General features: G+C 33.2%; 5 protein-coding genes, 1 non-coding gene and 1 pseudogene across 6 annotated transcripts; 3 read left to right on the top strand and 4 right to left on the bottom strand.

Moving 5' to 3' along the window:
• Positions 1 to 7,690: 7,690 nt before the first annotated feature.
• LOC107638243 (CASP-like protein 1E2) lies at positions 7,691 to 10,557 on the top strand. Its single transcript, XM_016341423.3, has 2 exons — positions 7,691 to 8,084; positions 10,055 to 10,557. Exons 1-2 carry the CDS (start codon positions 7,864 to 7,866, stop codon positions 10,383 to 10,385), a joined length of 552 nt encoding a protein of 183 aa, XP_016196909.1. The 5' UTR covers positions 7,691 to 7,863; the 3' UTR covers positions 10,386 to 10,557.
• A 43-nt stretch (positions 10,558 to 10,600) lies between these two features.
• Positions 10,601 to 12,314, bottom strand: LOC107614019 (pentatricopeptide repeat-containing protein At5g61800 pseudogene; annotated as a pseudogene).
• Positions 12,095 to 12,176, bottom strand: TRNAS-AGA (transfer RNA serine (anticodon AGA)). Its single transcript has one exon. It is a non-coding gene; the product is annotated as a tRNA-Ser (tRNA).
• Positions 12,315 to 13,494: 1,180 nt separating the features above from the next.
• On the top strand, positions 13,495 to 14,924 carry LOC107619986 (putative germin-like protein 2-1). The gene is made up of 2 exons (XM_016322214.2): positions 13,495 to 13,671; positions 14,172 to 14,924. Exons 1-2 carry the CDS (start codon positions 13,551 to 13,553, stop codon positions 14,723 to 14,725), a joined length of 675 nt encoding a protein of 224 aa, XP_016177700.1. The 5' UTR covers positions 13,495 to 13,550; the 3' UTR covers positions 14,726 to 14,924.
• A 758-nt stretch (positions 14,925 to 15,682) lies between these two features.
• On the top strand, positions 15,683 to 16,412 carry LOC107619995 (basic helix-loop-helix protein A-like). The gene is made up of 2 exons (XM_016322224.3): positions 15,683 to 15,799; positions 15,889 to 16,412. The coding sequence occupies exons 1-2, from the start codon at positions 15,683 to 15,685 to the stop codon at positions 16,291 to 16,293; spliced, it is 522 nt and encodes a 173-aa protein (XP_016177710.1). The 3' UTR covers positions 16,294 to 16,412.
• Positions 16,413 to 16,709: 297 nt separating this feature from the next.
• Positions 16,710 to 20,125, bottom strand: LOC107638252 (adenylyl cyclase). The gene is made up of 11 exons (XM_016341436.3): positions 19,841 to 20,125; positions 19,519 to 19,626; positions 19,254 to 19,408; positions 19,063 to 19,156; positions 18,885 to 18,955; positions 18,692 to 18,798; positions 18,490 to 18,614; positions 18,063 to 18,151; positions 17,661 to 17,720; positions 17,214 to 17,318; positions 16,710 to 17,109 (listed from the first exon to the last, which is right to left on the bottom strand). Exons 1-11 carry the CDS (start codon positions 19,971 to 19,973, stop codon positions 17,011 to 17,013), a joined length of 1,146 nt encoding a protein of 381 aa, XP_016196922.1. The 5' UTR covers positions 19,974 to 20,125; the 3' UTR covers positions 16,710 to 17,010.
• Positions 20,126 to 20,894: 769 nt separating this feature from the next.
• Positions 20,895 to 24,140, bottom strand: LOC107638260 (CHY-type/CTCHY-type/RING-type Zinc finger protein). Its single transcript, XM_016341448.3, has 12 exons — positions 23,503 to 24,140; positions 23,321 to 23,408; positions 23,174 to 23,230; positions 23,042 to 23,074; positions 22,870 to 22,947; positions 22,642 to 22,685; positions 22,503 to 22,543; positions 21,958 to 22,040; positions 21,760 to 21,851; positions 21,597 to 21,666; positions 21,391 to 21,432; positions 20,895 to 21,293 (listed from the first exon to the last, which is right to left on the bottom strand). Exons 1-12 carry the CDS (start codon positions 23,553 to 23,555, stop codon positions 21,168 to 21,170), a joined length of 807 nt encoding a protein of 268 aa, XP_016196934.1. The 5' UTR covers positions 23,556 to 24,140; the 3' UTR covers positions 20,895 to 21,167.
• Between the last annotated feature and the right edge of the window lie 1,019 nt (positions 24,141 to 25,159).

Consider the following 25,159-nt stretch of genomic DNA (forward strand, 5'->3'; position numbering starts at 1 on the left):
ATTTCTTTGTAATGTTCTCCTCATTGTAATTGAGATGAATTAATGGATGCTATGTTATTATTATTCTGTGACTAAGTTATTGTTGTTGAATTGTGAGCAAGCTATATATAAGATAGGTAAGCATTTAAGAAAAGATGTCATAAACAGAAGCTGAATAAAACACCTGTCTCATAGCATGAAATCATAATCCATAACTATTTAGAGTAACATACTTCAGACCCAAAATAATACAAGATGGCCCCAAAAAAACCTAATATGGCATAATAACACTTATGTTCATAGCAAGTACTACTAATCCAAGATGACAGTAACAAAATCACAAAAAACTTGGTTAGCACTTAACATGCCATAATGACACTTAGGTGCATAGTAACTACATCAGGTCCAACATGGAACTAAAAACAAAATGAAAACCCAATAAAGTAAGGTCACTTCTTGTTGCTTACTGAAGGCTTTAATGATTGTGGTCCAGATTACTTTTTCTTCTTTAAGGATGGGGTGGGCATGAAGCCTGTGAACCTGCTCTGTGTGGATGGGCTCGCTGCTGCCATGGTTTCTCTAGTCACACTTGGTGGCCTAGATGTGGCTGAAGGTTGGGCTTGAACAGTAGGCCTAACCAATGAACCTTGTGGCATTAACCCAGGTCCACTACTTGGTCCTGCAACATTGGTTGGTGAGGGTGGAATCTGAGATTTAGACCCAGCAGCATGCCTGACAACCCTAGGTTAAGCAGGGGGTGGTGGTGCAGCTGCAACATTTTGTGTGGGAGTGGGAGGTGTTGTTGAGCTTGCTGTTGTTCCTCTTCGAGTGGTCTTGCTCCTTCCTCTTGTTGGTGGTATTGGTGGTGTTGGTGCTAGTGGCCTTGCTGCCACTGGAGGTGGTGGTTCTGAGCTAGTTGCTGGTGTAGTGGCTGCATTAGGAGTGCAACAGTTGTTGTAGTAGACACATCAGGCTCAGTGTTCTATATCAGTAGGGTCATTAGTTTAAAAAAAGGCTTTCTCAGTTCCAGGTCCAACATTTTGGAAAGAATAAGGTTTGCTAAAATACAATTGTTTACCTCATCAGGCTAATTTTCTGGATGGTTTTGAGTGAGGTCTTCCTCATCTGCAACATGTGCAGCCTCCATGGTCTCCTCCCAGTTAGCTTCTTGGTCTCTAGCTTCATCCTCATAAATTCCTTCTTCTTCAGCTGCTGCTCCAGTTGATCTCTCAGGGCAAGTTCTACTATTATGTCCAACCTTGCAGACAGACAATGAATAAAGTAAATCAGCATTCATCAAATTTAGAAATGATTCAATGATATTATGTAAGTAGATAGTAGAGAATAAATTTGTTTGACTTACTCTCTTGCAGGTTTGACATGTTATCTGGCCATATCTTCTCTTGGCATTGTATTGGCTCCCAGAATTTTGCTCGCTGCTGTCCTTCTTCCTTTTCTTTGAAGGTCTGCTAATAGGCCTCTTGTATGGAGGAGGCAGACAAGGCAACCCTTCATGATGCTCCCAATACTCTTGACTTGGTATGCTGTTAATGTGAAACTGGTAAGTCCTGTTGTATGCCTCAATGGTGAGCTTGTGATGGACATAGTCTTCAGGCTTCTCATTCTTCCTCTGGATTGCTGCAATACCATGACAGCATGGTAGTACAGTCAGCTGCCATTTTCTGCAGGAACATGTTCTCTCTCGTGTGTTCACCCTCACTCTATGTTGTCACTTTCTGACTTCAAATTCGTTGTGCTCATCATCACCACATCATTGTGCCTCCCAGTAGTTAGCTTGTTTTTTCTCCTTCTCTAATCTATTCACTTGTATAGGGGCTATTTGTCCAGTGTAAGCCATCAGTGCATTCTTGTGAGTTGCCATCGTCTTCATGATATAGAACCTGAGCTCCTCAAGCATTGTCAATATGCTTTTCCCCCGCAGACCCACAATGATTGAATTAAACGATTCACAGTTATTGCTAGTCAAACTATCTACCTTTGGCCACTCAGAAAACCTGCTTCTCGACCACTGTTCTTGCTCAAATTTATCCAAATACTCTCACGCCTATTTATTGATCTATTTCACATTAGCCATTTCATCCTTGAACTCTTGATCAGTAATTGCTTTTGCACATTGCCAGAATGCTCCCTTAAGTTCCTTATCCTTTCATCGTTTGTTAGGTTTCTCCACATATGCATACAACAAAATCTGTGTTTCACACCTGGCATCACATCCTGTAATGCTGGTATCAATCCCTGCATTCATAGGTAAACTCAGTAGTTAGCATTAATAGATTTAAGTTACTCAAATAAGAATATAAGAGCACCACTAATTGGATATAGTGCATATCACCTTCTGCTGGTCGGACATAAAAACCCAGGCATTCTCATTATAGTCCCCTATGTCAGTATGTAACTTCTCAAGAAAGAATCTCCAATTTTCCCGAGTTTCTGGATCCACAACACCGTATGCAATTGAGAAAAGCTGGTTGTTCGTGTCTTGACCTACTGCTGTTAGTAATTGCCCTCCAAAGTAACCTTTCAGAAATGTCCCATCCAACACTATGAAGGGTCTGCACCCTGCTTTAAATCCCTGCTTGCAAGCAGCCAAACAAACATACAAGTTCCTAAACCTAGGCAACCCTTCTTGCTGTGGACTAGTCCCCATATTGGCTCTTGACCCAGGATTAGCCTTGATAATTTCATTCAGATAGTCTCTAAGCCTTAAGTATTGATCCTTCTCCGTTCCTTCAATAACATCTTTGGCCTTGTCCATAGCCCTATACATCATCCTCTCATTAACTGAGATATCATACTTCACCTTAAACCACTCCTGTGCCTCCCTTTGTAACATGTTGGGATGGATTCTTAGTTTCGGCACCAGCTCCTCAGTAACCCAGGCACAACTCACTGACTTACTCTCGTTGCTTCTCGGACAAGTATGCTCATCCACAAATGTCTTAATCTGAAACGAGGCTGGATAGTTGGTCCTCGAACAGTAACACAACCAAGGGCAGTCGGGGTCGTAGCAAATCACCATGCACCTCTTCTTCTCATTCCTAAGATAGAATACCTGTCTCCCAATTTGTATATTGTACTTTTGCACTGCTGCTTTAAAGTGTTCGAAGGTCTCGAACTCCATGTTCAACTCCAGAGTAATTTTTCCAAATGGTGTGTTCGGGTTATGTTGAGGAAATACAGGTTCATCTTCATCATCAGATCCAGGAGGGCTATACAGTTCATCAGATTCGTATTGGTACATCTCAGGTCCCATGTCTCCATCTGCTCTGTTCGGGTTAGGCACCTCTACCCTAGGTACTTCATCATCCTTTCCAGGTACAATCTTCTGCCCAGATGGTTGAGGCCATGGATGATTTCTCCTTGTATTTGTCCTCTCATTTTTTTGTGTTTCTGTATCTGTTAATACATCAGTTGATATATGTCAGTCATGATGTAATACTTATCCAAAAATAATGTAACAAAACAGAAACAATAATTTTACCTGCTGTATTTTCTGTAGTTGGTTCCTCTGCCCTCAACTCATCCACCACTGGTTCTTCAATGTTAGCACCTTCATTGGCAACATGTGCATCATCATCATTGGTCTCATGTGTTTGTTCATTTACTGTTTCAGCTTCTCGAGGATCACCATCAGGCTGTTCAGATTCAGCAGCTCTTCTTTCTTGGGATAAACCACTTGGTGGTGGTCTTGGATGCCTCTTTCTCACCTGCTTAACAACTTTCTCTGGAGCTTCAGGTTGTTCAGTGTCTTTATCCCCCTTCCTGTGATTCACATCATCATTCATAACACCACCCTCACATTTATCCGACTCGTTAACATCAACAGCCTCCTCAATCACAACTTCATTCAAAGTCTCCTTCACAACAACTGTCAAAGCCTTATTCAACTGATTAACCTCATCAGTGGCCTTATTCACAACTTCAATTTCCCTCTCATCACCAGGTGGATTGACCTCAACCACACTCTCACTGCTACCATCAGACACCACATCGTCATCAATGATTTCAGGGTTGGCATCAATGGGGTGATCAAAATAGAGATGGATAGTATTGTCATTTTTAATTGCACTCTCACACATCCTCATCACTTCAGCATCTGTCCTAAGCACTCTAAGACCCTTACCTAATTCGAAACCAGGTTCTAGCCAATACGCTTCATTATATCCAGGGTAACCTAGGTCTAAAAATAACCCCTCGACAAAAAATAAATTACATGTCTCCACATTCACCCTGTGTATCTCAGTTACTAAACCCCCTTCGTATATCACATTACCATCTCAAACCCTTTTCAAGCAACCCATGTGATGATACACAAACGTAACTACACGATCCATCTAAGAAATAGTAGAGGGAAGATACAATGAATAAACAAGATGTCACCAGCAAACAAAATAAACCAGTGCTTAAACAAAGAACATGAAGCAGAACGTACCTCTTCGTAGGGTTGCTCCTAGTGAAGAATGGTGATCCAACGATGCCACTTGAAAATCGTTACCCTTGATTCGACAATGTCTCTCGCCTAGTATCGTTCTTCTTCGCGCCAAGCTTCCAGAGCAACGTCTCTCCCTCTCTACGTGACCTTTGAGTTTTACTAGTAGTGACACACTAAGTCACAGTAACTTAGTAACTAGTAACAGCATTTGCTAATTGGGTTTTAGGGCAAAATTAAATTAGGGCAAAAACTAGATTGAATTAGGTTAACTTAATTTTCAGGTAGGCTAACCATAGTTTTAATTATAAATTTCATCTAATATAAAACTCCTCTTGTCAGCAAAAACCGGCGTCCACGTAAGCATCGTACTCACCGGAGCTATGGTCCGGCAAGTACGTGGACACGCTTGGCAAAAATTTTAAACATTCATGTACCTTTTTGTCAATAACAATAGTCAGGTATCAAAATGTCAGCGTTTGAATTTTTCGGATACCGAATTGGTCATTACCTCTATATCATAATAATTAACAGTATATATAAATATTATTATTAAATTTTACATAATAAACTAATAAAAAAATATAATGTATTTATTATTTATTATCTTAAAAAATTAAATTAATATTTTTAAATATTAATTAGTCTGATACTAAATATATATATAAACCAAAGTAAGAGTGGAATAATAATAATAATAATAATAATAATAATAATAATAATAATAATAATAATAGTCCTCATCAGCTGAAGGGTAAGACCAAACGATTGAATTGAACAAGTAACTATTCATATTCAGCCACACACAACCATGTCTCGTAGCAAATCGACTTAAAAATCATTTGATATTTCCATCATATTCATATACGAACAAATAACAATAAATAAATAAATAAATATTTTAATTTATTTTATGTTGACCGTGTGTGAACTCATTAAGCAACGTAAGTTGACCAGAAAATTACTTAAAAATAATCGCTTTCATTTGTCAAATATATATCTTGTTAGATATTAGTCCTTCCAAATTGGGCTTCCATTTTAGCAAGATATTAATTTGGAGGCTCGCAGTAAAGAAAAAAAAATTAAAGTAACCATCATAGTTACTACAGTGAATCAATCAGATTATTAATTTATTGATTAATAATAGATTATTAGTTGAACCGATTAATTCGACCATACGTAAATAAAAAATAATAAATAATAAAAATTTAAAATTAAAATATATATTTTTATTAATATTTTAAAAATAATCAAATTTTAATAAATTATAATAAATATATTATAATTCAGTTATTATTAAATAATTATATAAAATTTTAATATTTTTTATAATAATTTTTAATTTTATTTTTATATTAAATAATTATTTTTAATTTTAATAACATACTAATTAGTTTTTATTTGTTATATTATTATATATTATATGTATTTATTAAAAATTAATATTAATAAATATTATATAATTATAAAAAAATAATTATATTTTACTTAATAAAAATATTTAATATTTTTATTTATATATTTAATAATATTTATATTAATAATTATACATAATAAAAAATATAATTACTTTAATATAATTGAATATAAAATTAAAATAATATATAATAGAATTATTGAACATTTTTATTATATAATTAATAATTATAATATATAATAACAAGGAATAACATATTCCAATGACAAAAAAAAGTATGTAATAATAATGAGGACTTAAGTTCGAATTTTATCTTTGTTAATTTTAGAATTTTTACTTGAGTGATTCGATTAGACCAGTTTTTACTAAATTTGATTGGTTTTTGTTGTTTTTTAATCTTAAACAGTCCTGAATTAAACTGGATCAGTTGAAGATCTGGTTTATTAATTTTTCGGTTAAACCGGCCAGTGATGTTATCGATAAAATTTGTTTCAACTTATCTATTCATGGGTTGAATAATTTGAAAATATAATAAATATTATATTTTTTATAAGTGACAAAAAATTTTTGTATTTAACAAACGATTTATTAATTTGCTCTAAATTTTTGTATCAACATTTGAATAAATATTTAGAAGGTACCCAAAAAATTTTAGAATAAAATTTAATCTTTAAATTTATTTATTTATTTAAAAAAATAAAAAAATTTACTTGACATAAAATAATCAAATTTTAAAAATAAAAATATTTTATGTTTTTAATAATACTTATAAAAAAATTATATCAAAATTTGATATTTAAAATTATTTTTTAAAATATATATTGTTACGGTAGGTAACCGGAGATTAATGGGCTGGATGGCACTGGTTGGCCCAACGTCTGAGGGAGGAAGCCTTTGTCAGGGTCTCCTCGTTCCCGACTTTTTTAGAGCAAGTCGTGACTAGTTCCGACTTCGTAGTGGCTAATCTGGTGAAAGGTGAGACCAACCCAAAGGGTTGAGCCTATTTATTAGGATCCTGGGCCTTTATTCGTTGGGTCAGGGTATAAACATATATAATATCTAATTTTTTTATCATATTTTTAAATCTTTCGATGATTTATTTATCTTAATAAACTTTCGAATATCATTTTGACTGTTTACTCAAAGTTAGAAAAAAAAAAAAAAAAAGGAACGTTGGCTGTAGTAGTTCACATTTAATTATAGTAATATTCAACCCTACTATAAAGCAAGTAATTAATTAAAAATTCTTAGAGTAAAATGGGAGATATATTGGTACTTGGTAGCTAGGTACTCCATCTCAACAAGCTAAGCAAGCTCTAGAAGAAGCTGGCACCAGTTGATATTTCAAGAATAAAATTTCGATTTATTTTTAAAAATATTTTGATATTATCATTTTAAATAAGTTAATTGATTTTATAAAATTTTATAATTTAAAATTTGTTACAATTTTATATTTTAAGTGTTTAATTATCTTTTTAATTTTACATAGAATCTCAATTTTTTTTAGAACTCTTAAACATTGAGAATTAAACAGTGGCCCTACGTTAACTCTTAATTTTTTTCACAATAGTCCCTGGAAAAGCACAGAATATCACAAGAAGCCCCACGTTGATAATGAAAGGCCCAGAGAGACACTACGTATGACACAACAGCATGTAGCTAATTGAATGAAAGTAGTTGTCGATTATTAATTGACCCAAAAACAAAAATGAAAAATTGAAAACAAAAAAAAAGTAGTTGAGCAGTAGAAACAGTACTACTTGCAATTAATTACATGTTGCAATAATATTAATGTCCTGATTTGAATCTTTTAATTAGGTATACTAGACACTCACTCATCATCAAAATCCAAGTTCATAACCATTAATAATAATTTGAAAAGTAGTTCTTATTTTTGCCATTTTCCTTCATTATTCTGATCTGTCACTTAGCTTGTTTGTGTGTATATATATACTACTCTCTGTACACTCTAAACCTCATATATCAGAGAATTATAATTAATAAAAGCTAAGAAGTAATGGAGGGACATCATCATGGAAAAACAGAGGTGGCAGCAAGATCAGGTAGTAATAAGAGTGGATTGGTTTTGAGGGTATTGGCATTGATACTGACTCTAGCAGCTTCAATTGTTGTTGTGACCAATAAACAAAGCAAAGTTGTTCCTCTGAAGGTTTTTGATTCTCTACCACCGGTTAATCTTCCTGTTTCTGCAAAGTGGCATTACCTCTCTGCTGTTCTGTAAGACCCTCTCTTCCTCTCTTCTCATATATTCATATGCATTAGAAACATGTTTCTTTAGTCTTTTACTTTTTACTTTATGCCTTTCATCAACTTTGGTTTTGTTGCCTAGCTAAATTGCCAATGTCTAACAAGTAATTTAAAAGAATCTAAATTATTATTACCATATCAAAATTTATGCTTTTAGTCTATGTGGTCGACTTTATTTAGTGGAATAAGACTTTGTTGCTGTTGATTGATGTATATCAAACTTTACGCTTTGATGCACATTACCTTCGTACAATGAGTTTTCCATGGTATTCTCATGTAGACTTATTGTAATACATCTTTTATATTTTGAAAAGGTATATGTAATTTTTATATATTAAATTAGTGTATTTTAAATAATACAAAGTATATACACCTTTAGTATAAATGAAAAAAACAAAGAGAATGTTTTGCAATATTCTTTTTGTATATTTAGATTGTATTTAGAAGGAAGATTGGAGATTGAGACGGAAAGACTAAAATTGAAAGATAGAAACAGAGATAATTAAATTTTTATATCGTGTTTGATGTAAAATATATTAAATTGAGTTATGTCTCAATATTATATTAAGTTTTAGATAAATATAGAGATTGATAAGTAAATTTAAAATTTTAAAAATTAAATAAAAATATTTTTGATAAGAAATATTATGAAAGTTTTAGTTTTCGTTTTAAAAAACATCTAATTCTTTGTGTGTCAATTTTTTAAAAATATTGAAAGGACTAAAATTTTGTGTCTCAAGACTAAAATTTAATTTTATTCTCTAATCACTAAATATAATATTAAATTTCAATCTCTTAATCTTAATTTTAATTTCTAAAGACAGATACTACCTTAATTTTGAATATTTTTTTTCCTTTAGATATTTGATACTTTTATTATAAACGTAGGATTCCTCTCATAATTTTACTCTTTAATTTGTCCTAATATACATCCTCTTCAACGTTCACACCTGAAATTCAAATAATATCGATGTGTGGAAAAAAGAGAAAAAATGTAACTTTTGTTTCTATCACTGATTAATATATCTCATAAACAATATTATATCAATATCTCTATAAACTATAGATCTATATAGATGTCTAATTTCAACGTTGAAATAACTTGTGTATAGTTTCAAACTAGTCCTACTTATCTGTAGACATGCATTAATGGCTCTTCCAAGTTCATGGCACTCTTCCAAGTTCATGGCACCGTCCCCGACATGTTTAATTTAGATACAAACACATATGACACGTCTATGCATCCTTATTTTAAATTAATAAAAAATATTATGTACGTAATAAAACTAGTACCAAAATTAATTCTTATATATTTTTTATATAAATATATAATATTTAATTTATTTTTAATATATATTTTATATTAATAATTAATTTTGATATATACATAATATAATTGAATTATTATTAGGTTTATTATTTTTATTATTATTTAAAAACTAAAAATAACATTCATTCGCCAATCAATCATAACTCAAATAGCATAGTCTTTCCATACTCATCTAAGAGGTCACAGTTCGAGTCTCTCTATGATAAAAAAAAATAACATTCATTCAAATACAATATCAAAGTTACTAAAACTGATTTAGTGATGATAATTGAGATTAGATAGTAATTAGACCTACATTTTAATAGTTGAATTTATTTTTATAATCGAGATCAATTATACTATGTGTTTATTAAATATCAGTCATTAATTTAATCATTCCTGTAAAATACATATTACAATATAAAATATATATTAAAAAAATAAATAATATATTTATATATCCGATCCACAAATACAAAATGATTGATCGAGTTATTTACACGATATTTTTAAGCAAAAATTTCATTAACATCAAAGTTTACTCACTTTTATTTTTAATATGAAATTAACTAAGTTTTTAATTGTTATGATTAATTAAGTGTCAAGTTTGATGGAATATTATTACAAATAGGTACTTTCTTGTGACAAACGCAACATCATGTGGATACGCAGCCGTGTCACTACTCCTAACCGCCGCAAACAGAGATGGCAAGAGCAAGCACTTGCGGATACTAATCTTTGTCCTTGACGCGTTCATGGTGGCTTTGCTGTTCTCCGGCATCGGCGCGGCTTCGGCCGTGGGCATACTTGGGTACCATGGAAACTCTCACGTTCAATGGAAGAAAGTGTGCAATGTGTTCGGCAAATTTTGTCACCAAATGGTTGCTTCCATTGGTTTATCATTGCTTGGATCAGTAGCATTCCTCTTCTTGGTTATGCTTCCTTTAATTTCTTCAGCTTAGTTGGTTGATAAATGTCACTCTAGCGTGCCAACTTGGGAACCTTCATTGTAGTTCAAAAGTTGTTGCATACTATTTATTGTGTTAATCAATGTCACATGCTTCTGAGTTGTGACAATTTGACTGCTGCTTGCGCTATAAATCAATATCTACATGGGATATTAATTTAAAAACATATCTGTAAACGTTACTGATAAATATATTTCTTTGGTTTTGAGAATATAATAAAATAAAATACTAAAAACATAACATAAAAGATAAAGATATTAGTGTGGCTTAAGTGTTTTTTATTGTTTTAATTTTTTTCGTTGTACATAATATTTTATAACCCCCAATAGGTAAAGGGGTAATTTGTCCGGAATATGAATTCCATTTAATAGTTTGCTTCATTTAAGGTTTTTAAATTTTTTTTTTTTTTTTTTGGTCGTGAGGTTTTTAAGGTCCAGGAGACAATTGTTCTGATATATGAGCATAAATATATGAGGTTGGAGAGTTTTTGCCTTTTGTATGAGCATAAATATTAGCCATTACAGAATAAACCCCGCCATCCTCAGGCTTTATCTCCATGATTTGTTGTGCTGCTTTCTTTGCAACCTCAACGTTTCCATGGATCCTACACCCACCCCAAGCAAACACATCTCCACCACTTGGCATCCCTTTTATCATCTCAACAGCCTCTTCAAGCAACCATGCTCTCCCCAACATATCAGCCATGCACCCATAATGCTTGTGCTCTCTACCAACCCCATACACACTTTCCATGTCATTGAAAAGCTTTCTTGCTTCAGCAACCAGACCTGCATGGCTGCACCCCACCAAAACACCCAGGAAGGTGATGCCATCAGGCTTAACTCCTGCAGCAATCATCCTAGAGAAATAATCCAGCAAAGTTGAAGCTTTACCATGAACTGCAAGCCCAATAAGCATGGCATTCCACGTGAACACATTTATCATTGCATGACTCGAACTCATCCCTTGCGTTCTCAAGACAGCCAAACTTTGCATACAGGTCCACCAACCCAGTGGCCAGATACGAATCAATCTGAATCCCATTCCTTATAATGTAATCATGCACTATCCTACCCTATCCAACTCTCCCGTTTGAGCACAAGCTGAGAGAACGTTTACCAGAGCTATATTATCTGGCCTAATCCCCAATCCAATCATCTCATTAAACAAATGAATGGCTTCATAACACAGCTTTGCGTTGCCATAACCGGCAATCATGGTGCCCCAAGACACGGAATCTCTTTCTAGCATTTCGTCGAACAGTTCCCGCTCGCGCGTAATCTCACCACTTTTAACGAACCCATGAACCATGGCATTATAAGAGACAACATCCCTATGAGAACTCTCGTTGAACAGCTTGTGGGCACCGTGGACGCGGCGATGGAGGGAGCAAACGCATCTGAGGGCGTTGAGGGAGAAAGGATCGGCAAGAAAGCCCAATTTCAAGGCCTGGGAGTGTAGCGAGAGGGCGATGGAGATGGAAGTAAAAGAAGAAGAATGGAGGAGGGAACATGCCTTGAACGCAAGGGAAGGTGTGGAAGTCAGGGAGAGGCGGCGGAGGGCGACGAAGTTGTGGAGGGTGTGGATTCTGATAAGGTTGTCGTAAGAGAATGTGTAAGAGAATGTGTTGGGGTTTGTGATGGAGTGGAAACGGCAGAGTGCGTAGGCGTTGGGGATTAAGTTCGTGAGGGTGACGAAAATTACGTGAACGGCAGGATTCGTACCTGCGCGGGCAGAGCCCACATGATTTCTAGTCATGCCCGATAACCACTCCGGCACGTCCACCCTCTTGATGTCACTGTCAAGCTACACCTCAGTTTATCTTTTTGGTTCTTACCATACTTGACAGCAGCATCACAAATAGAGGAAACGCCAAAATCAGGGAAGAATGGTTAATACTTCATACATCAAAAGTGAATCCGAATAATATTACACATTCAAATTTTGTTATGAACTAAATTAAACAATAAAATTTGGAGTAACTAATTTTTATTGATATTAAATTAATTTAATTAAATTTAATTAACAAAAATACTTAAATATATAGCATTATTCACCGACTAATAAACATTAACCGCTTCATTAATATCTCAATATTTTCTAATAATTGGTATCATAAAAAAAATCTTCTTAGTTCTTACTTTCTTTAAATTAAAACATAAAAGTTAACACTAAATTTGTGCAATTTCTAAAAAAGTCAAAAAGATAATTATATTCTACCTTCCTAAATTATCAAAGGAATATTAGTAATAACAAATAGAGTTAAACTATAATATGGATAGCGAAAATGAACAGAAAAGTCTCATCCTCTTTGAATTAAGTATCGAAGAATTTTAATTTCTGTTTTTAGTACGAAAAAGCTCTAAAATTATGAGATGAAAAATGAAATAGTTAAGGTTTTGCAACTTTTTAATTTTTTAGTAAACATTCATAGATGATGAAAATTTACACTTCATCATGTAAACTACTTTTTTTTAATTTAATAAAAAATACACTCTATGTCTCTATCACAAAGATCCAAAAAGAAACTTCATCAGATGTAATAAGTTGTCAAACAAAGAAGGGAAACAAAGAGTATCAAATTATTAAACTGAACTTATATCTAATAAACGAGATTGAATGGGAATTCATTTCAACAAAATCGATCACGACCGAAACAAGTACTGTTTCATGTTACCCAAAAAATAAATAAATAAAAATAGTGGTATTTATGACCCAAAAAAAAAACAGTATGTCAAACATTGCAATATTAGTCTAATGATTAGGTAGTACAAACTTCAACACTATTATGGATTTAATTTATAAGAGTTAAGAGACTATTTCAGGTTTAGACATATTCTAAGATGAAAAAATCATCGACTTGCCCATACGCAACTTCAAAAACATATATAACGCTGTGATTAGACGAGGTAATACATTACTAATTCATCATTTGAACAAGCGTGCATATAGTTGTTAAAGAAGAATGAATGGTTCATACATTAATTAGAGAACTAATCCCTGAAAAGTTTAATTAATTAATTAATTAATTAACTAAAGGGCAAAACCATGTCAATGGATCCTCCCTATAAATACAATACATCCCATGTAATCAATCGCAAACACTCACATACAACAATTAAAAGAGAAGACTTGATAGTTTTAATTACGAGAGACAAAATGACAAGAATTGCATACTTCATTGTTGCGTTTTTGGCTTTGGCATCATCTTTTGCTTCTGCCTACGATCCCAGCCCTCTACAAGACTTTTGTGTGGCAGTTAATGATTCCAAATCTGCTGGTATGTAATTAATGCATAATCTAGCTCATCATCATTTACTTGAAAAACGAAAAACTTCTTTACAATTTGAAAATTCATAATCAAATTCCAACTATCCAAATAATTGGTCTAAACAATTTCTACAGGACCAATTGACTCTAACACATCAGCAGTTAGCGTTTATAAAGATTGCGTAGACTGATTACTTAGTGTTAATTTAGATTGATTTTTTTAAGTAAAAAAAATATTTTTATTAAAAAAATTAAAGCAAAAGACGTTTTTAATACTTAAAAATTCTTTTTAAAAAGCCTATTCAAAAATAAAATAATTTTTGTTTCTTAAAAAAAATCTTTATTAAAAAGATAAAAAAAAGTAAGTATTTTTTTTAAAAGCTAATCCAAACTGAAGTCTAGACTGTTGGGACTGGAAGGATTTTCGAACTGTAAGGAGTAGTTCGTCTTACTCCACATATTTTCTTACTTGAATTTTCTTTCTAAAATGTCTTGTGATTTGAATTGCAGTTTTTGTGAATGGAAAATTTTGCAAAGATCCTAATCTTGTGGTAGCTGAAGATTTCTTCAAACATGTTGATGCCGGAAACACCAGCAACAAACTTGGTTCAAAAGTTACTCCAGTTAGCGTTAACGAACTATTCGGACTGAACACATTAGGCATATCGTTAGCTCGTATAGACTTTGCAGCAAAAGGTTTAAACCCTCCTCACATTCACCCAAGAGGCACAGAGATCCTTATTGTTCTTGAAGGCACTCTCTACGTTGGATTTGTGACTTCAAATCAAAACAATGGACAGAACCGTCTTTTCACGAAAGTGCTAAACAAGGGTGATGTGTTTGTGTTTCCAAAGGGACTTATTCACTTCCAATTGAATGTTGGTTATGAAAATGCTGTTGCTATTGCTGCTCTAAGCAGTCAAAATGCAGGGGTTATCACTATTGCTAACGCTGTTTTTGGGTCAACTCCACCTATTTCTGATCAAGTTTTAGCCAAAGCTTTTCAAATTGACAAAAATACAGTCGATTATCTTCAAAAGCAATTCTGGTATGACAACAATTAGTTGGGAGAAGACAGATGCAGATCTTCTATTTCTTACTTGTACCTCATGCAATTAGCCATCCATAATATTAAATAAAATGCATGAGGGTTAATTTATACGTACCACGTTATTTATTGTATTTTTTTTTTTTGGTGACTCGTTATTTATTGTATTAATAATATTGGCTTGATATAATATTGCGTGTTTTGAAAAAATAAAACCAAACTTGCATTTTTTTATTTTTTATTTTTCGAGATATTGTGTCCCTCTTTTTGGATTCTAATCTATTGTGCCACTATATGTATTAAAAATTTACACTAAAATCAGCCATTATAATAAATAATTAGTATAAAAGATAAGTGCTAGAGGGTCAGCAAGTTTTATGATTTGTAGTTATTATTAGAATTTTTAATAATGTGAAATTTTATCCAATAATATGAAATTGCTCACTTTTCTTTTGATAGTTAAGTGATGGCCAAATTTTAATAAAAATGCTGGCTTCTTAGACTTTTTCAGTATAAAATACATGTTAAAATATAAATACACATTAAAAATAAATTAAACCACATATTTATACACAAATATATTGGTGATTGATTTTAGTGACTAATTTTAGCATACATATAATATTTTTGATATACTAAATATGAACAATTCTTAGACGAAGTTTGTACGAGAAGAAAATAAAAAAGAGTGTATTAATTAATTTTAAAAATTAATAAAAGTAAAATGAACTATTTTTACTAGGGGTTTAATTATCTATTAAAGAGAATTTTGGTCCAAAATAAAAAATCTTCATGCCGTTATTATTTTTTTATTCCTTATAAGATGTAGCGATAAATATATCTAGGACACCTAAATTAATGAAAAATTAATTTGAATTTCATATAACCTTGCCATTTGCCAATGGGGGGTAGCGTGCAATGATTGTGCAAGAATGTGTGGAATGACAAGAACCCTAAAGTACAAAAGCCCGAAATGAAAGGTGATAGCGAGTGTGGTGGTTCTTCAATGCCGGCGGAGCGTAACAGAAGGCTGAAGATGAATCGCCTGTTCAGTCAGCTTCAGGCCACCATCCCACGCCCCCTTTCCAAGGTTCATCGCCCATTATTGCTATATATACTCTATTCATCACATTCATCCACTTTTGGTTCTGATTGGTCTCTATCTGAAATTAATAATAGGCTACAAAGGAAGTGATTATAACGGAAACGATTAGGTACATAAAGGAGCTTGAGAGGAAGAAGAACAACTTGGAGCAGATCAAGGAACTACAAATTCAAAGTCATGCCAGTGGTACCACCTTCATGCTTCCATGCATGGCCAATGATGATAATTGCTCTGTCACTGTCACTGTCTCCGCCAACGTCGCATTTTTCGGCATTCAGACCGTGGCTCGCCGAGGTTTGATTACCATGATTTTGGAGGTGTTCAGCAACCACAAGGCTGAGATTTTGGCTGCAAATGTGGCGGTTAATGAAGGGATTTTGACATTTGCAGTCACTGCTCTATTGCAAATTGTTGCTGATGGGGAAGGAGAAGGAGAAGGGGCTGTTGAGATGATTAAGAGAGAGATCATGACTTTGTAGATTCAAAGCTCCCTGCTTTTTCAGTTTTTCTTTTTTACACTCTACACTTACATTTACATGTACATGGTGCTTTCATTTAGTACCATGCGGCTCTTTACACACAGTAAACGATATCTAACAATTTTGGCCATGTATTCATGAATATGATAGTAATACACACATGCAAATTAATGACATATTGATGGGGCTTGTTTTATTTAAAGATTCTAATACACTTGTTTTATTTATACACAAACACATGTTGGACTATTTTTTTATGAACACAACATTTCTTATTCAACAGTATGAGTGGAGGTCATAATGAGGTTGCAAATGGAATTTCATGATGGAGTGCTTGTTATGGTTATGTCCGGTGCCTTTTCTTTTCTCTTAAATCCAAACTATAATTTGGTGGTTTATAAACTAAACTAAATATTCTATGATACTCCTTCCGGGTCGTTTAGCTTGAATCGCAAGAAAGTGTTTGAGTGCACCTTATAGGCACACCACTATCTTTTTGTTGCAACATAATCCACTAAAACAACATTTCATATTTTGGAAAACTAAATGCCACTAATAGACACCATTAAGCAGAAATATTAGAAAGAAAAAGGTATGATTGGAAGAAAAAAGAATGATTTCCAATGTAAGTAATCAACGTTTCCTACTTTGAACTCAGGACCTAACAGAAGACCCAGAAAAATCATCACGGTATGAAGCTCATCCTTGAACAATCATTTATCCCTTAAGGTCTTCCAAATTTAGACTTGCCTCAAGTCCCATGTTCAGTTGACTAATCATGGCAAGGATATCGGAGTTTAAAGACGATGCTAGTGTCTGCGAGTAGATCAGATAAAAAAGAGAGAATATAGCACATTAGTCTTAGAGGGCAAAAACTCAGAAATACGAAAAGCAAATTTCTTAGCACTGAGATGGTTTACCTTTTGATCCTCTCCTTTCCTGTACTTAATAACTTCCTTGGGCCACTCGGAGATAAGCTTCTGAAGTTCATCCTTAAGGCGTCTTTTTTTTGCATCATCCAAATTCTAGCAACACAGGTGTCAAAAAAAGGAGGAGTATATAAGACTATCCAAGGCAAATACGGCTTTCACTCAGTTTGGTAATGGCTGTTATAACAAATTTAACATTACCAAAGCAGACACAACATATAAGCAAGAATATCATTTAAAAAATGATCAATCCAAAAATGCAAGCTTCCTTTAAAAGAATATGCTACCTTTGCTAAAACTTAACATTTGCTCTTGTCTAAGCTGTTTCTTATTTTAAATGTTTAGGCTGATGAACTGTTTCATTTCATATTGCTGCCTTTCTTTGTTTTGCTTTCCCTAGTTAACAAATAAATGGGTATGAAACAACACAGTTTGTACCTCATTTAGTTCTTGAATGATGGAAGCTGCATCGCTGGGATTACGCTCTAACAAATGACCCTGAAAATCCATGAGACAAGGTTAGCTTAATTTCTGAAGGGAACTCAGCTATGGTCCAATCCAGCTACTTGAAACAAGCATCAGCATTTATGTTTAGTTAAATGCAACTCATATGAGACAGATGTCTAACTAGATAAGCCTTGTCATGAAGAAGTGATGCATGCAACTATTCTCATTTTATAGAACACAGACTACACATGCCAGGAAAGCAAGGAAATTGTTTGCAATAAAATATCTTCTCATCAAAACTTGGATATCATGCTGATACTAGCATATACACTTGTTAACTGCATTATAAAAATAAGTTATCAAATTAGACAACGGTGTCCATGGGTTTGCCACCTTAGCACAAGAAATCCCAGATGTCAAAGTAGGTATCTTCTTTGACTCAAGTCTCAACGTATTCATTTTCCACAATGGCTCCGTCTCGCCTACAAATAGAAAATGAAAATACATAAATGAACGATTTAGCAACGTTAGATATGATATAAGCAAGTTCAAATAAAATACATAGCACGACCTTGAAATCATTAGGTATAACTATATGTGCAATTTCTTTTGGTGAGAACTATACATGCAGTTAAGTCAACTATGCGGAAACAGGCTCAAATTATAACAAATATAGTTGAGACCAGGAATTTCTTTCTTATTTATAATTCAAAAAGTCACAATAAATGATTATTTCCTTTTTATGTTAAACATTAGACCAAAATTATTTCTTTCTTTAGTAATGGTTCCTTGGGTCAATTAAAGTACTATTTATTTGCACCTCTTTTGGCAGCAAACTTCATCCATGTGTCAAATGAGGTTTGTCGTAGTTTTACGCCACCAGCCTTGACAAACCATTTTCCGTACTTATTAATCAAATCCCACTTATCAGTATTGTAACAAATGCTGCAAGTGATCAACCAAGGTACAGGTCAGAGACATACATAGAAAAGAATGGAAGCAGCATAAGAAGCCGCCTTAACCTGAAAACAATATCTGCTGTGCCTGGTTGCAATGGTAAATCATTCTTCTTCAGAAGTTTCATTACTTCCACCAGCAATTTAGTATCATTGTGATTCTTAGCATGCGTCTGTAGTAAATAAATGACACTAAATTACCAAAGTAGAAATTAGAAACAGAATAAAAAATTTTAGAACATTGATAGGCTAACGTTACCAGTAAATGATTAGCAGCAGCAACAGTTGGGCTCAGTCCATAGACATTATGCTTCCATAAAGTCATCTTTGCTGCATATACATTTCGAATAACCTCAATATTTTCATGTCATAAGCTCCAATTGAAAAGAAGATGGAGTATAACATACAAAATTTAGGCACATATCACGCATCCATACCAAAATCAAGGGCTCCTGCTTTAATACATGCTTTAGTAACTTCTTGACAGAGATTGCTATTGAAGTCATCATGAATTCGAAGATTTGATAGCCTCTGCTTGCAAAACAGATTGAAAACCAATACTATAACAATATTGAATAATCGAATTTGCAACAGAAAGGGGTTAAAGTGGACAAGAGTAAACACTAACAAATATGTGGAGGTTCTCCAAAATGTCGAATAGGAGGCTTATATCTTGTTGGTGTTTACAATTTTCAATCATTGACCATAACCAAGCATTAGGTGGCATTGATCGTTTAACTTTTACAGACTCAAGCATCTTATCATAGAGCTCCTTCACAGCCACTGCATTCAAAAACCCAAACCAAAGACAAAAAAAGAGTTGTAACTTGAAATGAAATCCAAAAAGAAACCATATACTAAAATTCTAAGACTGGGATAAAACAATGAAGAACCTGTGGGAGTCTCTTCAATAGTTTCCACTCCAGAACTATAAAAAGCCTTTGGCATCATGAAATACATTGGTTCCATTGACACATGCCAATAATCACGTTGTGTGATCCCTGTCTAATTCAACAAGCTCATATCACTAAATCATTGGCAAAACCCCGTTACGAAAAAAAAAAAAAAGCATTGAAGTTCTAAACTTTGTGTTTTAATACAGGGAGGGGGGAAAAAAGAAAAGTTTTTTATACACTTGAATTAAGCCCCTTATGCAAATCAATTTTTTTTCTGAAATTATGGATTAAAGAAGCGGTTTTTCATATAAACTTTTACCTGAGAGAAAGGGGGTGTGTTGTAATGGGTTGGTGGAGTGATGAGAGGGAAGGAAATGGTTGTTGGAGTTGAGGAACATCGGAGATTGGCGGAGAAGCCGAAAGGCACGGCGAGCACTGGAGGCAACTTGCATGGTTGAATCTGAAGGGGGGAGCCAACTCGGTGAGTTCAGGAAAGAACAAAGCTTTGAACCACATTTCAGCTTCAGGGTTTACGGGACACACACGGAGGAACACTATGGTGAACCATAGTACACGTTTCTTATCGTGGACTTACATCTCCCTCAAAGTGATAATGCTATTTTTATTTTATTTTTTTCAATTTTTTCTTTATCTTCGAACTTATTTGGGTAAGTTTCTAAACAAAAAAAATTTGAGTTATTTTTTTAAAAAATTTTGCAAAAAAGTAAAAATAATTTTATGTTTGAATATTTTATGTAAAAATATATTTTTATCTATCAATTATGTTTGGGTGTAATAATATAAAAGTATTTATTTATTTATTTATTATGTGAAAAATATCTTTTTTTTCTAAGAAAAAAAATTTCAAAGAAATAAATTATAGTTTCTCAAAATTTTTTTTTTATTTTTCTAGTACTTTTACTTTTTACTACTAAAAATTTATTAAATATGTTAAAAAAAATATTTTTTATTAAAAAATATCTTTTTTTATTAACTTAATAGCACCCAAACAAACACTTCATTATGTTATTTTTTTAATAAAATTTCTGTTAAATATAATTTAAAAATAACATATAATAAAGGCCTCATTTCTTTAGGAGGTTTCTCCAATCTCCATTCCATTATGCAGTCAGAATTAATTTTGCACACGAAATTATGCTTATTGAGACATTTGAACTTCTAACTTTATCTTTTGAACTTCTACCATATATGGATATAGAATTCCTAACAACATCAACCAAGTTATTTAGAATTTTAGATCAATAAAGCAAGTTAACGAAATCATCACAATTGACCCTTGTTTAGAAATTCCCATGATAACTAAAATTGAAAATGGATGATTATGAGTGGAAAGAATCACTGAGTTGTGTAGATTTAAATGAAATTCAGTGGCAATGATCCAATAATATCAATACAATAATACATCATAATCACGAGCTGTTCATGACGGGAAAGCAAGCCTAGTATTACAGTATACAAATGTTTATATCTGCCCAATGATGCAGACACCAAACCCCATCTCCTTCCATATGTTGGACTGGAGTAGGAAGAATAACCTAACATAACTATCTAGCACACAACAGTACAACAATAATAACCACCTAAAATGCCAAACTTCCCTGCTTTCTTGGACCACAAGATTCTGGTCATTGAGGAAGAACCGGAGGAGCGATTGCACGCGTATTATACGATTGGCAGTGACCACATTTTTGCCCCAGAATGTGGAAGAACACTTCTGTTGTGTCATTGCAGTCATTGCATAATATCCAAACCTGCAATGAATGCTTGCTTCTTACTTAGTTATCCAAACATGAAATTAAGGGCATCTGGGAACCTCAAAATAAAATATGTCAGAGAATGGAAGTTTACCTTCCTATGCCGATAATCTTCGGGCATGACAGTTGCTTCAATCTAATATAAGATGAGAATAAACAGATCAACAAGAAATCATACTTGAAGCAGAACATTCTGCAGGCAATAACATTCTTGCATCTTGATTGAAAAATTGTGTTTATATAAAGAAACATAAATCAAGTAAAAATAACACATCTATGTGCTTTATTTTAATCAAGCACCTCTTCATCAATTCTCTTCCATGTCCTGGTCATGTCCATCACTGACTTGGAGCATATGGGACAGCAGTACCTGAGCCATATATAAAGTACCAAATGAAGTTACTTGGAGAAGGAGAGATCATAGTTATAGGCCAAACAATTGTTAAACCATTAACATGCTCACGTGTCGCGATTTAGCATCTCTTCAAAGCATTCATGGTGCATGGTGTGACCACATTTCATGACACTGATGTCTTTCATTGAATCAAAAAGGAACTATATAAACATAACAAAGTAAACATCAGATTATTCTCAAGCTTTCAACATAAAAAGAAATACCACATTTGATTAAAAAAAGCAAGACAAGGAATAAACCATGCACCTCGTAACAAATGGGGCAGTGGTGCCTCATGGAGTTCTCCACACACAAATGATTGTCACGCAGTGTAACTGAATAGCATGACCCTGCAATATTATAAAATGTTGATCACCATATATAGCCTTACTAAAGTGTTTAGAGTAACTTATTTTTCAAAGAAAGAAAGAAAAAATAGTTGCGTTAAGTAACTAAATATCCATCATAGAAGAATGCAGGTCCATTCTAACAGAGGTGCTCTGTTTATACCCAGCCCTCATGAATGGAAGAGAACAGAAAAAGACAAGTGATTCACCATATGAAAAATGAACTCTAGCTTTGTTTTACAACAAACTAATAAAAAATAAAGAACAAAAAGCCATTGATCAAGGACTAAATTTGAAAACTATTCTATGATACTGATAAACCAAAATCTGAAAGGAGTAAACCCTTGTAATTATTCACAGAAAAACAAAGTATGGACAAGCATAGGAAAAACAAACAACGGGGAAAGGAAAAAAAAGAAAGCAATAAAAAGATTAGCGAGTGTTGGTTGAATGATGAATGCACACCACACTTCTCGCAGTGGAAAAAATTCTCTTGACCACCAACCCTGTTTCCAAATTAGATCATCAAAGATTAGCGAGTATGTCATAAATTGAGGTGACATAAGAGATAGATCTACTCAAACACAGCGAAGTGAAACCGCACCTACAGATTCCACAATCATCACAATGAAACTGTTGTTTCCCTATCTGCAAATTGATTAAAAAAACATTCAGCATCATTGAGGAAGCAAGAATATTAACGATCCCAAGCTGGAATTATGCATCAAATTCAGTCTAGTCCATCTCCAAGAAATAAGGAGCTAAGTAGAAGATCATAGTTAAGAAGCTAAAACTGATCCAAATACTCCAGAAAAAATCAGTGAACAATTACATCATCATCGAAGAATTTGCAGATGTCACAGAAATACTCTCCCATTCTAACTCCACAGTTTGTGCAAACTTGAGCGACCTTCAAAAGAAGCCAAAACAAACAGATACAAATGAAGACTAGACACAAAACCAGAAGTCTTCTATAAATTGAATTTCGATTGAAAAATACTTACCGGCTGCTCAGTGTCACAAACTGCACAAACAACCTGAAACCACAAAAAAAAAGTGCACGACTCTTATCATCTGCTATTGATCTCTTGAACAAAGCATATTACTCAAAACCCTTGAAAAAGAATGCATCCTACTTGTTTAACATCTTGGCGAACAAGTTCGTGGCGATCATAGGGGTTCCTCAACAAGCTCTAAAGAACATGAATGGGAAAATAACACAACTGGATCAGTAAAATTGCAAAAAGATAAGAGCTTTGAGCTAAAAAAGATAAGAAAAATACCGCAGCCTCGTTATGGCAATGGCGGCAGGGGTAGATCTCATTGCAGCAAGGTGCACGAATCTTGCATCTCCTCCTATAATGCTTGCACCTATATATATATCAATGATAGAAACAAGTTTAATCCGAAAGCAGTTAGATTAGTTGAAATAAGAAGAAGCACGCAAGGTGTTTGATGAAATTACCCATAGCCCATCCTCCCAAAATCAAGACGTTCATTGTTTGCAGAGCCTTCCATTTTTGGATTTGAATCTGAGAGAAGAGGAAGGAGGAGGGAAGGGAGAGTTTCCTGATTTGGGAAGATTTTGTTTGCGTTAATTTTGCCCCTTTGATCTCAAAAGGGAAAGCCACCCCATTATTAATCATATCATCATGTTTAAGGGACTTATCACAATAATATCAATTAAATATAATATAATATTTAGTTTCGATCGTGATTTATATGATTGAAATAATATAATATTGTGGAGGGATGGACATGGAAGAATGAATATAAAATAATATTATAATGTATTATGGAAATGAAGATATATGAAGAAATACACAAGTACACAAATTTATACCCACTTGAGATGAGAGAGAGAGAGAGAGAGAGAGAAAAGATAAGGTGTGGGGAGTGGAGATGCCAATAGCAGCAAAGGATGTGACTTTAGCGTGAGACAAGGGAAAATGGCATATGGGCCGCATGCAACACCCAATAGGGGTTTCTCATTTCTTGTTTTAACGCTGATCAAAGCAACCTAACCTAATATCCTCACAACTGCTTGGAACTCATTAGTGGATAAATTTATGATCATACTTTTTTAAGTATGCCTTTGCATTCAATTTCTTTTTGGCACAGAGTGATGAGTTTTATATTCAAGGTTCATTTAGCCCTAAAATTTATGTTACTGGTTCAGTTTCGTTCTTTATTACCTTCTGTACTGTTAAACTTTAATGCATTGTGCATTGTTTGCTTGATGTATCTTATCCGAAGTCTATTGTACAAGGATAAGATCCTGATTCAGCATTGACCATACATGGCTATTTCTTTGGATTTAACTGACATGATGACTATGCATGGTCAATGTAAAATCTCTTTAAACGGATAACGAATAGAATGAGAATGGATCTCAATTTTTTTTAACTGAGAGAGTAAAATGTGATTTAGTGGTCCTGTTAAAAAAATAAATCTGTTTCGGTCTTTTTTTTAATTTATCGCGAGTCATAGCAGTTTTTTCAACATCTCTCTTTACCAAATTTAACGAAAGAGATCTACGTGACACTAACGTTGTTAATATGGATGCTGAGTTTCTGTTAAGTGATATGCTGACGAATAAACATTTATCATGAATTGGTTTGTCTCTCTATGAATAATAGTCAAGAGTCTATTTGTCCTCTTATGAAAGGTTAATTTATTATTCTTTATCCGCTAAAAATAATTTTAGGGAACTCATTACAGTTTTTATTTATGATCCACCTATCATAAAAAATAACTCCACATTAGTTTTTGCGTCATAAACAGTAAATAGAAACTCAAAACATCTCTTTCTTCTCCATTAAGAGGAATTAATTTTAGTTCCTGTTATGGTCCCACTTAATTAATAATTTAAGATAATTAAAATTAATATAATTATTATTTTTTTACAATAATATTATTTAAATTTATAAATTCAAAAATAATTTATTATTAAAAAATATTAATATTAATTTATTAATAATAACAATAACATAATAACGACTAGTTTTTAACGATTAATTTTATAATGGCTAATTTTATAATATGATTAGTATTTTTAAATTTTATAAATAAAAATAAATAATTCAAATAAAAATTATTTTATAATGTGAAAATGTTTAAAT

Source organism: Arachis ipaensis, chromosome B1, assembly GCF_059453495.1.
Source record: "Arachis ipaensis isolate K30076 ecotype BB chromosome B1, ASM5945349v1, whole genome shotgun sequence".
In the NCBI taxonomy this organism is placed as follows: domain Eukaryota; kingdom Viridiplantae; phylum Streptophyta; class Magnoliopsida; order Fabales; family Fabaceae; genus Arachis; species Arachis ipaensis.

Bases quoted from the DNA above. Each gene is read 5' to 3' on its own strand.
- LOC107638243 (XM_016341423.3), top strand. From the start codon at position 7,864: ATGGAGGGACATCATCATGGAAAAACAGAGGTGGCAGCAAGATCAGGT. The intron at 8,085-10,054 runs GTAAGACCCTCT...TATTACAAATAG, and splicing joins CATTACCTCTCTGCTGTTCT to GTACTTTCTTGTGACAAACG.
- LOC107619986 (XM_016322214.2), top strand. From the start codon at position 13,551: ATGACAAGAATTGCATACTTCATTGTTGCGTTTTTGGCTTTGGCATCA. The intron at 13,672-14,171 runs GTATGTAATTAA...TTTGAATTGCAG, and splicing joins TAATGATTCCAAATCTGCTG to TTTTTGTGAATGGAAAATTT.
- LOC107619995 (XM_016322224.3), top strand. From the start codon at position 15,683: ATGAAAGGTGATAGCGAGTGTGGTGGTTCTTCAATGCCGGCGGAGCGT. The intron at 15,800-15,888 runs GTTCATCGCCCA...AATTAATAATAG, and splicing joins TCCCACGCCCCCTTTCCAAG to GCTACAAAGGAAGTGATTAT.
- LOC107638252 (XM_016341436.3), bottom strand. From the start codon at position 19,973: ATGCAAGTTGCCTCCAGTGCTCGCCGTGCCTTTCGGCTTCTCCGCCAA. The intron at 19,157-19,253 runs GTTAGTGTTTAC...TTTTGCAAGCAG, and splicing joins TGGAGAACCTCCACATATTT to AGGCTATCAAATCTTCGAAT. The intron at 18,799-18,884 runs GTAACGTTAGCC...TATTTACTACAG, and splicing joins CTGCTGCTAATCATTTACTG to ACGCATGCTAAGAATCACAA.
- LOC107638260 (XM_016341448.3), bottom strand. From the start codon at position 23,555: ATGGAAGGCTCTGCAAACAATGAACGTCTTGATTTTGGGAGGATGGGC. The intron at 22,686-22,869 runs GTAATTGTTCAC...ATCAATTTGCAG, and splicing joins GCAAATTCTTCGATGATGAT to ATAGGGAAACAACAGTTTCA. The intron at 22,041-22,502 runs GTGTGCATTCAT...ATAATATTGCAG, and splicing joins TTTCCACTGCGAGAAGTGTG to GGTCATGCTATTCAGTTACA.